The 15,600-nt window shown below is 35.6% G+C and overlaps 1 protein-coding gene across 1 annotated transcript in view; it reads left to right on the forward strand.

The window, feature by feature from the left end:
- Nucleotides 1-15,600, forward strand: part of LOC114049812 (nuclear valosin-containing protein-like) — a 93,183-nt gene that overhangs the window by 52,775 nt on the left and 24,808 nt on the right. Inside the window, exons 16-18 of the mRNA XM_027871225.1 lie at nucleotides 3,048-3,110; nucleotides 8,107-8,226; nucleotides 13,992-14,091. Coding sequence (XP_027727026.1) covers nucleotides 3,048-3,110; nucleotides 8,107-8,226; nucleotides 13,992-14,091 — 283 coding nt within the window. The remainder of the gene's footprint in view (nucleotides 1-3,047; nucleotides 3,111-8,106; nucleotides 8,227-13,991; nucleotides 14,092-15,600) is intronic.

The following is a 15,600-nucleotide window of genomic DNA, read 5'->3' on the forward strand; positions in this document are numbered from 1 at the left end:
TAATTTTTAATTAATTTATTTTGAATTATCAGTAATCACTTCCATAAGCTTTGGAGTTTTAAATTTTTCTCCCCCTCCCCAAGATGGCACCCAAATCCATAATTTTAAAAACTTCATTTTAGCCCATAGCTTTTAATACTCTTTTTGTTACTACACCTTTGTTTATTCAACTAACAAAATAATGATGTACTCCTTATACAGCCATCAGATTTCCAGCATCTCAGTTTGAAACTTAGAAATAAGTCAGAAGGCATTGATTAAGACTCAGTGTGCCAGGCACTATGCTCAGCATTACAGAACAAAAGGAAAAAAAAATCCCAGATCTCAAAGAGCTCACATTCTAATGGAAAAAGCCTCAAGATGACATAGTAAAATAGTCTTCATGAAGCCCATGTTCTTTGCTCCATGGAAAGGCATGGAGCTACCTACTCACTTTGAATTCTCTGTTAAAGCTTTCCAATTAAAGTTGATTGGTGTGATTTGTCTCAGAATTCTTCAGTTTTTCTTAGTTGAGAGTAAACAGCCTAAGAGAAGCAACTGAAGGAATGTGAGATAGGGTGGGCTACTCGTACCTGATGACATAAATGACAACTAGCAGTCAGGGAAAAGGTAGTAGAGGCAATGAAAGCAATTTTTGAAAAACTATTGATGTTATCCATTTTTTACATCACCATAGTATCTCATGTATCCTTCCTCCTTCTCTTCTCTCCATCCCACATGACAAATAGTATTTGTTTTGGAGAAGAAACAAAAGTTAGGACACTTGATCGGTACATTGAGAAAGTCCAAAAATGTGTAGTCTGTAACACCTATGAAAGGGAGTCAGTTGGAGGTATCTTCACTTGAGTTCCATTTGATCTTTACAATTTTGTTACATTAAGGTCACATATCCATTGAAACTATTGTGGAGTGTGGTGTAAGATGTTGGTTTAAGCCTAATTTCTGCTGGACTGTATATCCCTTGTCTTCCCTGTTCTCTTGATGTTTCTCTTTCTTCTTTAACCAATACCAGATCAAAACTGATGACTGGTGCTTTAAAATATAGTTTGAGGTCTGAAAGTGCTATTCCCCTTTCATCTTACTTCTTTTCATCATTTCTCTTGATTTTCCAGATCTTGTGTTTTTCAAGGTGAATTTTGTTATTATTTTATCTAGCTCTGTGAAGGTCCTCTTGATAATTTGATTGATAACATCATTAGAAGTATAAGTTAATTTTGTTAGTATTATCATTTTTATTATATTGGCACCATGAGCACTGAGTATTCCTCCAGTTCTTTAGGTTGCTCTTTCTTCAATTCTTTAAGGAGTCCTTTGTAATTGAATCTTTGCAAGTCTTGTATGCTCTGGGAGGCTGATCCTCAGGGGTTTTTTTATGCGTTTTGAAGTTACTGGAAATGTAACAGAAGCAATGATTAAAGTGTTTTCAGGGTAACCCATGAGTGAAAAACCGCTATGCAATTTCAGTAGCTCTTCAGAGTATTGTTGTACCGTAGTTAATGTTTGTAAGGATAGTTGTGATGGACAAGTCACTTGACTTGTGCCCCAGGCAATTGTAAAAGACTGTTAATTTCAGATGACATACTAATCTTTATCAGTGGAGGCAGGTAGCATACAGTTTCACACAGTAATAATCTCAAGTTTTGACACCTTTAGTATATATAGTTTAAGAAAGTACAGGAGTTTTTTTTTAAATTATTTTAGAAAGATTTCAGAAACAGGCATAATAGAAAAGTTCAAGAATGTAAGGATTAAACTTAGTTGTCTACAAAATTCACTTGTATGTAGCATGCCACATTCCTAATTGCTAGCTGAAGGAGGTATTATTTTAATATTTCAAAAGACTTATATTTTTATTATTGTTTATATTCTGTTCTCCTATGCAGATCACAACCCTTGGTAAATGATTTTCATGAGTTGCTGTGGCCCAGGAAAATTCATTGCTTGCTCCTAACACTTCTAGTGATAAAACTTTCCATAAACTTTTAAGTTTAGAGGCTTGCCCTCAAACAACACATAGCCCATCGTCCAGCACAGGAGGTACCAAATCCTTTCCAAACTGGTTGGACTTGTCAGAGATTGTGCTGCAGTGGCTTTAAAGACTCTACTATCACCCCATCCCACCCCAGTGAAGAATGAGAGTTAAGACTAGAATGAGATCTTTGAATTTCACTTCTCCTTCCAAGCCTGATTAGTTGAAAAAGCCAAAATGCAGCAAGAAATATGTAATCATAGATTTTTAGATGTGGAAAGGATCTTGGACATTATCTAATCCAACCACCTCATTGTATAAATAAGGAAACTGAAGCCCAGAGAGGTTATATAACTTGCTCATTAAGGTCTCTTTCACTTAGTTGCTTTACACAATTCTCCAATTGCCTTGTATTGTTTGGAAGTATAATTGTAAGAATGAGATAGATTTAAAGGAAATTATTGTGCCAAAGTTCTGATGCAGTCTATTTAACAAGATTCATTTCTGTGTTTGGATTCTGGTTCCAGGCTTGTTCTGTTCTCAATAGCCATGTGTTATCCTTCAACTCTATCTTATATAACTTTTCTTTAAACCTATGTCAAAATTATGTTTTAACATATACTGTCATTTATGTAGTTTTCAAACTCCATTTTTTTCCCAAAGAAATGTAGGCATTTTAAATGCAAAACTACTACCTTCAAAAGAAAACCTTTTGAGAAGGAAGTATTTATTACCCCTTGAATAAATATTAATACAATAGACTTCACTAGAATTTTCGCCAAGGGCCACATCCAAACTTGTGAAATGGAACCAGGAATATATTTGTTGTTTTGCTTATAATTTGTGTTATTTGAATATAGTTCATAGGCTGTTTAGGTTGACATTTTATTACTGCCTTCCTTTAATTTGGTTCTACCCCATTTTTTCCTGTTCATTCACTGTAATTTACTGAGATCCCTGAAGAAGGGGGTGATAAATACAACCATAAGAATGATTGGGAAAAATAATAAGGGCAACAAAAAAATTTGCCATGCAGTAAGTAATATTCAGCTTATTTGTTTCACTTTCATTTTTACAGGCTGTTGCAAATGAATGTGGACTGAATTTTATTTCTGTGAAGGGCCCTGAATTGTTAAATATGGTGAGTAATATTAATGGCATTAGCCAGTGATTGAGATCTCTTTAATTAATATCCTAGGAAAAGTAAAAGTAATTCTAATTACAATATAAAGTATCTAAATGTCTCAAACACAGAATTCTTCATTTTTAAAATTTCTTGCTACATAATAATCCATTATGTTCATATGCTTTTTTTTAAAAAAAAACTTTTCTCAGTTAATGAACAGCTACTGTAATGTGTGCTCCATTATTCATTCATTCATTTCTAGTTCTTTGTTATGTCTGAAAGTGCTTTTATAAATGCTTTTATAAATATTTTGTCACATATTGGACCTTTGTTTCTGTCTTTAACTGGTAATAGAATTTCCGGTACCAAGATTATGGACATTTTAGTTATTTTGCTTGCATATTTCCAAATTGATATCCTGAGTAGTCTGACTACTTGACAGCTCTGTCATCATTGCATCAAGGTTCTTTTCTTCCTAGTGCCCCTCCAGCACTGATTGTTCCTATCATTTATCATCTTTGACCATTTTCATAAAACCTCAGTTTATTAATTTGTATTTCTCTTACTGTTAATGATTTAGAGCTTGTTTTCATGTCATCATTTATATTTTGTAATTCTTTTGAAAACTTCGTATTTGTTTACCACTTGCCTGTTGAAGAATAGATGAAATTTTAAACTTAAGAATTTTAGAAGTGGTAGGGTTCTTTAAGATATGAAACCTAACTCAGATTTAACCATGTTTGTATGTGGCTAAATAAGGATAAAGTTTATGGGGTTGAGGGATTGTGTGGTCAGTGGTAGAAGTATTAATGTGATTAGGATTGTGACAAGAGATGTGACGGAGAGAAAGATTATGTGAGTCAAGTTTTAATGCCATCGAGAAATTTAGGAGAATTATCTGTAGATAGAGTATGTGAAAGCTTTGAAGGAAGAAAACAAAAAACAAAACAATTCACTGTCATGTGTGGATCTTGCTTTAACAAGTTGGCTTGCTTAGAAATGACATTACTCCTACACTTAATGATCTTGAATGCATTTCAAATGCTTTTTTGAATTAAGACAGTCTGTATGTGAATCATGATTTAGCAATTCAGATTCATAACATGTGGAAAACTAACTATAATTTAGCTATTATTTTATAGACTTTTAAATTTCTTTGAAAGGGCTTTATTAATTTTATTGATGTCTTTTGTTTTTATCTTACATTCATTTCCAAATCTATACTTCCCTCTCCTTTACCTAGTGCCCCATCCCTTGTAATAAAAAATTTGAAAGAGAAAAACAACACCTTAGTAAGATAACCACTACATTAGCTAAGTCAATTAGGTTTATGGTTTTGATGCCCATTTTCTCTGGGGGTCATAATTACATAAAATTTTCCCTTTATTGTTCTTTGCACTAACATTAATTTAATTTTGTTTATTATTTGCCTGTCTTCACTTTGTACATGCCCATATTGTTTTTTTATGCTTCTCTGAATACTTTATACTCATCATTTTTTACATTTTTGTGCCACATTTTGTCTAGCTGTTCAGTCTGTTGGCATCTGCTTTGTCTCCAATTCTTTGCTACCATAAAGATTACTGCTGTGAATATTTTAACATATGTTATGAGTTTTGTCTTTCTGGATTTTTTACTTCCTTTGGGAGGTAGCATTAGGCTCTCTGGGTCAAAGAGTGTGGACATTTTAGTCTTTTTGTTATTGTTGTTTTAACGTCATTCCAAATTGCTTTCCAGAATCCTTGAACTAGTTCATAGTTCCATCAGTAATGTTTTATGCCTGGTTTTCCATAGCCCTTCCAACACTGCCTGTTTCCATCTTTTGCCATCTTTGCCAATTTGCTAGGTCGGAGCTGAGATCTTGGAGGTGGTTTTTATTTGCATTTTTCTTAGAGATTTGAAGAGGTATTTCATAGAGTTACTAGCTTTCAGTTCTTTTTAGAACTGTTGTTTCATATTCAGTAGAATTTATTAGAAAGTACTAGATTGTTACTCATTTATAATTTTAAGGATATTGATAAAAGGTAGGAAATAATTTTCTTCTTACCCAACTCAGTTATCAGATGAACTGAGAGCATGAATAGGTGATAACACCAGATATAGATAGGACCATTGAATCCATTGCTTCTAGACAATTCCACATTTATTCCACCCCTGAAGAATTTGAACTCAAGTACTCCTGACTCCAAGGCTGGTGCTCTATCCACTCTGCCATCTACCTGCCCCCTACAATTATTTCTAACAGAATGTCTTAACTAGACAGGAAGCAGTTAATAAATGTTTATTATTGAAATAGTGATCTCCTTTGCCTCCTCAGTAAGTTGTTTCAATCTTATAATGCAAATGTTCTTGCTGGATTTTAAATCCATTTCCGTTGTGTCCTTACTAGAAATAGATTCTACGGTAAATCTGCATACCAAATGGTTCCTGGAATGACCTCTGTATGATTTTCTTGGGCAAGCCTCAGATGAAACTGTGTAGAGGAAGAGAACCAGATGAATTTTGTTTTCTTCCGTAAAATCTCTGTGAACTAATTTTCCACTGGACTGCCCTCTTTTGGATTTCACTTGCGCCCACAGGAATCTTATCATCCAGCAAGGTCACATCAGCCTTGGAACTCACACCTCACCAGTATCTTCTGTCCCTGGGACCTCTTTGGAGAGTGGAGTAGAGAACTCCTCACAAACTCTCCGTTTAAAGAGAGTAACTAGGCCAGCCATCTCTGCACTTCCTGTCTAGCCGCGTTCTTTTGGAGTTCTCCATCATGCCTTTCCCTTTCCTCTACCCCTTTTTTGGTATCCTCAGAGCTTAGCACAGTTCCTAGCACATAGAAGATGCGTAATAAATGTATATTGACTGATCTATTCAGATTTTTTTTTCCTGTTGCATTTGTACCTAAGTAATAATTCTGTTTTATGATCAGGCTACATAAATAGGGCATTGAATACATATGTCATAGGTTGCCATTGAATAATAATAAAAATAGCAGTCACGTCAATAATTAAGCATTTATTAATCACCGATGTCCCAGGTTTTGTGCTAAGCACTTCATAATTATTATCTCATTTTATTCTAAGAAGTAGTTACTACTATTCATCCCCATTTTACAGATAAGGAACCTGAGGCAAACTGACTTGCCTAGAGTCATATAGCTAATGAGTGTCTAAGGTTATATTTGAACTCAGATTTGACCTATTGGCCAACCTTTTAGCAGTAACAAGGCTGAAACTATACTCAAAGACTCTGTAGTCTAATAGAACCTGCTAGAGCTTGCAGTCCTGGTACAGACTTTGAGATCCCAGGGTCACTGTCATACCAGGATGTATCACTCAAGTAGAATTTTATTGGGGAGAAAATAACTATAATACAAGGCAATATTATAAAACAAAATATAATAAAGAAACTCATAGGTATGTACTGAGTAAGAACAAGATAAAAATAGGTACATTGGAGTAGATGCTATAACGTTACTGTATAGCAAGACTATATATTTTATAGTATAAAATGTGTCAGATTGATAGTTGTGGACATTAAGCATATTAAGTGCTGTAGGATTTAAGAGGAAAAAAAGATTGTTTCTGGCTTACCTTCTGACATACTCTTGTTCTATAATAATACATTGATCTCAACTATAAGTTTTTCAGCTCTATGACATGGACTTCATTTGGGCTAAGAAAACTACTCAGAACAATTGAAGGCTCTCATTTCCTTTCTTATTATGGAAAAAAATTACCTCTTAACCACATTGTTCTATCCTTTCTAGCTTAGTGGATTCTCCCCCCCCCTTTTTTTTAATGGAATCAAAGTAGGAATTGAATAGTTCGAGTTCTCTGTGCCTTATATTAAAATTTTGCTAAGTCTCCCAAATAGTGAAATGTACCTAAAAAGATCCTTTTGTTGTCCTTTGTATTTTTCAAGCTTTTAATACATTCTGGGCTTCTGCCTTTTTGGTGCTGTTCTTGAAGGTCTGTGCCACTCTAGTATCTGTCCCTGGGTACATCTTCCTTCTTCATTTCTGTACATGCCCTTTCAGCAGCTTCATCAGAAGGCTCCCTGGGCTGTTATTTTATCTCCTTTATATGCTTCCCCATTTGCTTTCTCATCAAAACATTCATGATTATATTGTCATATTTTTTCTAGAGAACTTCTCTTTCTTGCTGCACTTTTCCTTGTAGATTCTCAGGCCATGGAATTATGCTCATGATCTTATAAAGTCAAAGTTACAGCTGTATCCTTCTTGGCTATCATGAATTCTAAGATGTCTGTAATTTTTTCTCAGGTTTTTCTTGCTAGGCAGAATAGCAGTTTCCCTTGTCTCTTTGTTGTCCTTCTGAGAAATGAAATAACCAGTAGGGTGGTTAGCCACAACCTAGGTTCTTGTGGTGACCTTAACCTTCCAGAGTTCACCTCTCCCTATATCTTTGTGGTTCAAAGTGCTGTATCTTCAGGGCCGTTTCTAGTGTCTCACGTCAGTGAGATAGGGACCTCAGAGGACCCAGGCCTTGGCTGTTACGGTTTGAATACTTGGACACCATGCTAGCTGTGTAGCCACTCTCCTGGAACTTTCAAACTCCCCACCCTGGGCTTTTCTGACTACCATGGGATTTTCTCAGAGGAACATTGTCCTCTTACTTCTTCTAGACATAGAGCCTTGCTCTGACATATGGCTGTGTATGTCAGATCTCTCCTCATGTTGGCATTGGCTGGGGTAGGGAGTAGAGTGGGGTTGGGAAAGGGGAGGAGATCTTTTTTTTTTTCTGTTGGCTTCTGGTTGACTTTTTTCTTCCACTTCTGGGGTAGACAAACTATTTATTCTAATTTTTCTTTAGATTTCTTATTCCTTATTTGGTCTGGTGCACGTTTCAGAGTTCTGTTGGAATTGATGTAGCGGAATTAGGCAGCTGCCTCCGCATTCAGGTGACCATCTTGGCAGGATATTGGTATTATTGTTTTAAAAAAAAAACCACTCAACTTGAGCTATCTCCTTTTCTTTCTTAACATACATATTTAGTATGTTGGGCAGAGTGAATCAGCTGTGCGACAGGTTTTCCAGCGTGCCAGAAATTCAGCACCATGTGTCATCTTTTTTGATGAAATAGATGGATTGTGCCCTCAGAGAGCAAAAGTGGAGGTAAGTCTCACACATGATAAACTCTTTTATGTATCTGTTTGTATCTCTTTTAAAAAGGGTAAGTTTGCAATATTCTGTTATTATTTTAGAAAATGAGTTTGTGAAGTATTATTAGCTTTTAGTTTTTCTGGTGTGCATTGCACAGACCCAGATTCTTTTCCCCTCATTTTACCTTACTTGTATTTCAGCTACTCTACTACATTGATACCATCTTCCTCACATGATAACAAAGGGGAGGAAGTTAAGTTTTGAATTCTTACAACCTACAACTTAGAACCTTACCACCTCGGGGGCTCTAGAGAAAGAAGACTTCCAGGCTCCCTGGCTCCAGAGGCCCAGAGGAGGACTTTTTTTTTTTTTAATGCAACCAAACAAATATCCCATAGTTCTAGGTTTCTAAATAAGGCTTCAAGACATTCATTTAAAACTAGGATTAGTAGTTCAGAGTTCTGTGTTGGGCCACGTGTGTTTGTTTTTCTAGGTGAACTGCCACACTGGATTTTGACTTTAGTTTTCCCCTGAACTAAACCCATTCTGGAGAGACCTACAAAGTTTAAAAAATCTTTAAGTCTTAAGGATTTACTTAAAAATCAGCAGAGGGAAAATTCTAATCATGTTTTCATTTCCCTTTTCCCTTAGAAAAACAATCTGGAATTAGACTTTCTTCTTGTCAAAGACTTGGACAAATATTTGAAAAATAATATTTTACGGGGAGGTTAGGTGGCGCAGTGGATAGAGCAACGGCCCTGAAGTCAGGAGGACCTGAGTTCAAATGTGGCCTCAGACACATAACACTCGCTAGCTGTGTGACCCTGGGCAAGTCACCTAACCCCAATTGCCTCATCCAAAAAAAAAAAATATTTTAAATAGGGTTGTGTTTTTCATTTATTTAGTGTTCAAATAGATTTTTTTTTTCCTGATGAGGCAAAAAAAAGAAAAAATGCTTTTAATGTGGCAGATTGCCTCAAATTTACTGAATATATAGAGGCAGTGTAGTGTAAGCAGATAGATAGCTTTTTTTAGGACATGAAAATTTGAGTCCAAATCCTGCCTCATTTACCCTGAATTTATCCAAATCCTGACCTTTACCCTGAGCATATGTTTAACCTGTCTGAACATCAGGGAATTCCCTAGGACTTCATACTAAAGTGTAAACTTAGTTTGCAATCTGCATTAGTGCATGAATTTCCCTATGTTCACTCTTGAGTATTATATCCCTCAGAGCCATATTGTGTCATGGCTTAACTTCTTTTGTGTCATGGACCCATGGGCAATTTGCTGAAGTCTATGAAACCCTTCTCAGAGGAATGTTTTTAAATGCCTGAAGTAAAATACTTATGATTACAAAGGATATTTAATATATTAATATTTTGATATACTGATATATTGAAATATAGTTGTCAAATTATTTTTAAAAATTAGTTCATGAACTCTCAGGTTAAAAACTTCTGCCCTAAGTAGAGAGCAGCCAGCCATATTACATGTTTTTAAAAGGAAGTTCATTGGATGGTGTTTGAAGGCATAATATTTCAAATGGCCTAGTACACTGCACATTGATTGTCCAGACTTTCTTACAAATGGAGAAACAACATTAATCAAGTATAAGAATATCAATTACTTGATACAAAATGTGATTCCAGATTTTGTGTATTAGAAAAATAATGCTTCATACTGGGGTGTGTTGGTTATCTATTGTATCTATATGTCTTGTGATCTAACACACAGAGAATTCAGTTCAGAGTGCCCCAAACCAATTTTTTTTTTGAGCACAGCCAATACAGTAGACCTGGCTTTAAATCCTAACTTTGTACTTAGCTACCTATATAACTTTAACCAAGTCCCTTAACCTGATTTGGCTTCAGTTTCCTCATTTATAAAAATGACTAGATCTCTGAGCTCTTTTTTTCAACCCTAAAATCTAAGATTATAAATAGTATGCAACCTATTCCGTTACCATTAAGACAGTGGCTATTAAATGCTCACTCCATAGGGGGAAGAGGACTCTATAACCCTGATCTAAATTATGCATTACTATATCTATCATACTTTATTATTGAATTTTATTATTGCCTACCATGGTTTTAGGCCTGTCTGTTCCTTATTATAAGCTGCATTCCTGGACCCCTTCCTGAATTTTCTTGGGCCTATTTAGCACCAGATCAATATTTTTCTCTAAAATACTAATATTTCTTAGGAATTAAATTCAGTAGTTTTTACAGCCATTATCCAGTTGATGGGTAACTGCTTCTTTTTTTCTTTCCAATTCTCTATTACCATGAAAAAGTGCTGCTATAAATATTTTTAAAATAAATTTTATTTTTGTTTCTGTCTGTGAATGGCCAAATGCCCAGGGATGAGATTACCAAGGCAAAGAATACAGACAGTTTAGTTACTTGTCTTGCATAATTGCAGATTAATATCCAGAATGGATAGATCAGTTCACACTTTTACCACTGGTGTAGCATGTAGTTGTTTTCCTATTACCCTCCCATCATTGATTGTTCTTGTTTTTGCTCATGTTTGCCATTTTGCAAGGTGTGAGGTTAAATCTAAGAGTTGTTTCAGATTACATTTCTCTATTAATGATTTGACTAAAAGAAGGAAACCTCAGAGAAGCTAGACAACTTTGAAAGTTATATGTTAAATTTATAATAAAATTAAAAAATAAAAAGGACTACATAATAGAGCTGTTCTTTGTTTATGGAAATTCTCATTTTATTTGGAGTTTGTTAATTCCAGAATTAAAAAAAAAACAGTAAAAAATTATTAGTGATTTGGAGGGTGTTTTCATATCGCCACTTATGGTTTGCATTTCTTTTGTAACTTCTTTGTTCATATCTTTTTATAACTTTTTTCTTGGTAAACAGTAGTTGGCACTTATGTATCAATAGTTCCTTATGTATTAAACTTTTATCAATGATCTTTGATGTAAAGGTCTATCTGCATTGACTTTGTTAGTGCAAAAACTTGAAAATTTTCTATAATCCAAAATTTTTGCATTGTCTTTTGTGATTTTTTTTCTCTTATTTAATAATTTCCCCTTAACAGTAATTGTGAACCTCCTATTCTCCTCAAAGCTTCTTGGGATGTGATTTATATATTAAATGTCCATAAATATTCACATATTCATTTGGAACATGTCATGGTAGGCATGGTTTAACATCATCAGTTCATTCAAGTATGTTCATTAACTATGCACAAAGAATTTAAGAGTTTTAATTTTTTTTAAAGTGTTCACTCTATTGAATCAGTCATAAAGAACATTGTTACTACTCCTCAAACTAGAATTAACAACTAAACTTTAAAAGATATTTAGCCTTTGCAAAGAGTTCTTTTAAACAAACCTTTCCCTTACTCTAAAATATAGAACAACCTTTCAGCTATATTTTCTTCACTTAAAAAGCATCTTTTCCAATGAATTCTTCTCTCCTAGCCCTACAGTTTGCCATGAAAGATGGGTGGTTGAGTTCATGGACTAGTAAGCATAGGTGAATTCTTTTAAAAAAATTTCTTTGCCCATACCAGCCAGAATCCAGCAGCCACATACAGTGAACTGCTGCAGCAAAGAAAACAGTGTTGTGAGATAAAACCGTGTAGATGATTTTTCTTTGACTTGACTAAAGTTAATTGGATAGAAAGGAAGAGTCACTAAACCCCAAATTTGACCTCTTTCAAGATGAAACTTCACCAGAGCTGACGGTATAGAAAAAGGCTGTTGAAGAACATTAGACTTTGGAGCAACCAAATCACTAGAGTCTTCTTTTTCTTCCTTCTGCCCCAGAGCCTTGTGGAAACAGCAGAGGAAGCAGTGATTACACCAACTGGGTGCTTCTAGACCCAGGCAAAGTTGACTTATGGTCTGCTGACACAGTCAGGTGTGCCTGGGCACACCTACCATAATCTGTATGCAAGCCTGTAGCCAAGATTCTGGTGTAAATATAATTTCTCTCAGCCCTTTCACTTGTTGTTAATGTTGTATTTAATCTCTTTATCAGTAATATGAAATGCTAAGATGTGCAGTTTAAAGTGGCCCTGTAAATATTTGTATCCTCAGGAGTATAGAGGGACAGTTAAATTTAGCTTTTCCAATGTTAGCTTCTGTAAAACAGGACCTCCTGGGACATGAAGTGTACCAGGCTACGGTTCTCATCCTCTCCACCATCAAATTAACATCACAGAGCACTACTACCATTGTGCAGAGAGATTTTACAAGTACCAAAATTATACCCCAGCCTGAAAATTGATGCCGAGATATAATCATTTCCTGAATTTCCTGCCACAGTATCTTTCAACAACATTATGAAAGCAACACCCTAACTGCTGTTTGCACAGAGCCTCATACAAAAAAGTATTGACTAGACCTTTGTGAAGGAGGTGTTTCTTTTTACATAGTTTTTGCTAAAGGAGGTGGTAGAGCAAGGTACTCACTAGGATGTTTGACTTCTTAAACTGACTTTTGTTAGGGCAGTCCAAGAAAATTTAGTCAATCAGTTGAGCTTTTACCCACCACCACAACCACTCCTTTCCTTCTCCCTCTTGCCATATCCTGACAAAGGCTATATTCAAATAGTGGTTTTTGTTTGCTGGAAAATCTAAATCTACATGGCCATGTTAAAGGCATCCAACTCACAGATGCAAACCTCAGAAAGATGCTTTTGGTTTCTGTATTTTCACTACACATTATTGCTTGGAGTCTGCATCTAGATGGGAGTTAACCTTTTTGCTTTTTTTGTGTTAATTGCTTTTCCCTAATCACACAAAAACTATGTATTTCTGCCCCCTCCTCTAGATGGAAAAAAAAAATTTTTTCCCAAAATATAACAAGGCAGTTCTGTCCACCTTTCATCTTCATGGAGATTCTTACTACCAAGGATGGTAGAATTGTAGTTTTAAGAAAAAGGAATGTTAGGCTAATGACCACTTTTTTCTATAGAGAACATTTATGTAGAAGTGACACTGTGAATTATGAAAATAAATAAGTTTTGTAAACTGTCTCTCACTCTTACTGTCTCCCATATTGTGTTCTTTTATTCTTATATGGGGAATAGGTAAAAGGGGGAAAGGAATAAGTATTTATATAGCACTTACAGTATGCCAAAACTGTGCTAAGCACTTTACAAATATCTCATCCTCACAGCAACCCTACAAGGTAGATGCTATTATTATCCCCATTTTATAGTTGAGGAAACTGAGGCAAACAGAGGTTAAGTGTTTTGTCCTGGTTCATAGATCTAGGAAATGTCTGAGGTTGGATTTGAATTCAGGTCTTCCTCACTCTGGGCCCAGTGCTCTATCCACTATACCACTTGACTTCCTTTATCTGTATTTATATCTATGGATCGTATCTATTTATTTCTGTATCTGTAGCTATATCTAGCTACTTTGCATTCTATCTTACTACCTCTTAGACATTGCAGTGGAAACATCCAACACTCTTATCTAAAGAACATTAAGAAAAAGAAAATCATGTATAAGTTTTTGTTGAAAAACTTCATTAGAAAACTTTTAAGATTTTAATATAAGTTTGAAAATTCTGGATGATCCAGGGTTTTTCATCATTTGGGAGGCTAAACCTCCCAAAAAAGATCTTTGTGGATGACACACATCCCTTTGGTGTGTCTGGACTAGATTTTCTGTACAAAAGTAGTTAGTTTTAATTTAATAAACATACTGTTTTATGATGGATTTTTCCACATTGGTCTAATAAAATGATTGGTTGTGTTTTTGTTCCCCTTGTATTTCATGAAAGTCCTTTTCTTTTTCAGTCTGCTGTCAGTGACCGGGTGGTGAGTCAACTTCTTACAGAGATGGATGGTGTAGAATCCCGGCAGCAGGTTTACATCCTGGCAGCCACCAACAGGCCAGGTGAGAAATTGGGTTCTAAAATGAGATAAAAGAGCTTTCAGGACGTAGAATTAGTGTGATTTGCTTAATTTATGGTAAACACAGATAAGTTTGGGTAGCAGATGTTCAATTCATCTCTTCAACTACTTATTGAGTACCTGCTAAATGATACGGGGTGGGGGAGGACGGGGACGACAGTTCCTGCCTTCTAGGAATTTGAAAATAAGACCTTGAACTTCAAGGTACTGCAGGAAAAAGAAATAACTCATTCAAGAGTATGATATTTTTTTCTGTCTACTCATCAGTCTTACTGCAAGTTGGTACTATTGTTATATACCTTGATCCAGTATCATGTTTCCAGAGAAGGATTCTAAGAGCAGAATGTCTTATGTTTTTTCCTTAAGAGTATAGAAACATATAAATCTGAAAAACTTCCTACTTTGATCAGTGGTAGCAAGATTGTATCCTAGGACATGACTACTTTTGAGTATATTCTTATTCATATTTGTCCTACTTAAGCTAAGCATAGCCATTCCAAGTTTAAGAAATAGTCGTTGCCAGAGCTGGGCAGGTGGAGGGGCAGCAGAATGTAGTGCTTTAAGAGAACAGAAATGTAGCTTTTAAAAAATCTACGTGGACTGAACCCTTTTCAAATGTGCCATCCACTTACTTCTGTCTACCATCATTCTGTATCTACTATGCACTGCAACATTTATGGTAACTACATGTTGATTTTTTTGTTGAGAATTTCAGAATTGAGCAAAGGTAAGCCCTGTTAAGTTTAACCAGTGAGAACAACTAAGAAGCACCTTGTAGTGCTCTGGAGTTTGTCACCCTTGTGCATTTCATTTTGTGCTTTTTCCCCTTACGTATGACTCAGTAAGCATTTATTAAGCACATAGTGTGTGTCAGGCACTATGCTAGGTGCTAAGGATACCAAAATAGAGCATGGAAACAATCCCTCCTCTCTGGGAACTTACATTCTAACCCGCAGGTAAGTACATGTATGAATACGTTCAGGATTAGTATAGGAGAATGTTTACAGAAAAACTGGAAGGAAGGGGTCAGCATTTAAGGGAGGATCAGAAGAGTCTTATGTAGAAGGTGGTGCTCAAGCTGTCTTGAAGTGGATGTGGAAGTGAGAAGGAAATGAATTCCATGCATGGGGGACAGCTGGTACAGAAACATGGAGATGGGAGTGTAAAGGACAGACAGGCCATTTCGGTTGGATCACAGGAAGGGAAGTAATGTATAGTGAGACTGGACTTTTTTAAAAAGCTAAATAGCAGAGTTTATATTTTATCCTAAAAACAATAGGGAGCTCCTGGAGTTTACTCTTAAGAGTTTAGAGGAGCGACTAGGTCAGATAAGGAAAATCACTGCACAGCTGTTTTAGAGGATGGACTATAGTGGGGAGATTCCTGAAGCAGGAATACCAATTAGGAGGCCATTGCAATAGTCTAGTGAAAGGTTGGGAGGGCCTGAACTAAGGCAGAGGTATTTTTGTTGTAGAGGGAAGGGGTCAGATGC

The sequence above is a fragment of the Vombatus ursinus genome, unplaced genomic scaffold (assembly GCF_900497805.2).
Source record: "Vombatus ursinus unplaced genomic scaffold, bare-nosed wombat genome assembly UNPS02014798.1, whole genome shotgun sequence".
NCBI classification, from domain to species: Eukaryota; Metazoa; Chordata; class Mammalia; order Diprotodontia; family Vombatidae; genus Vombatus; species Vombatus ursinus.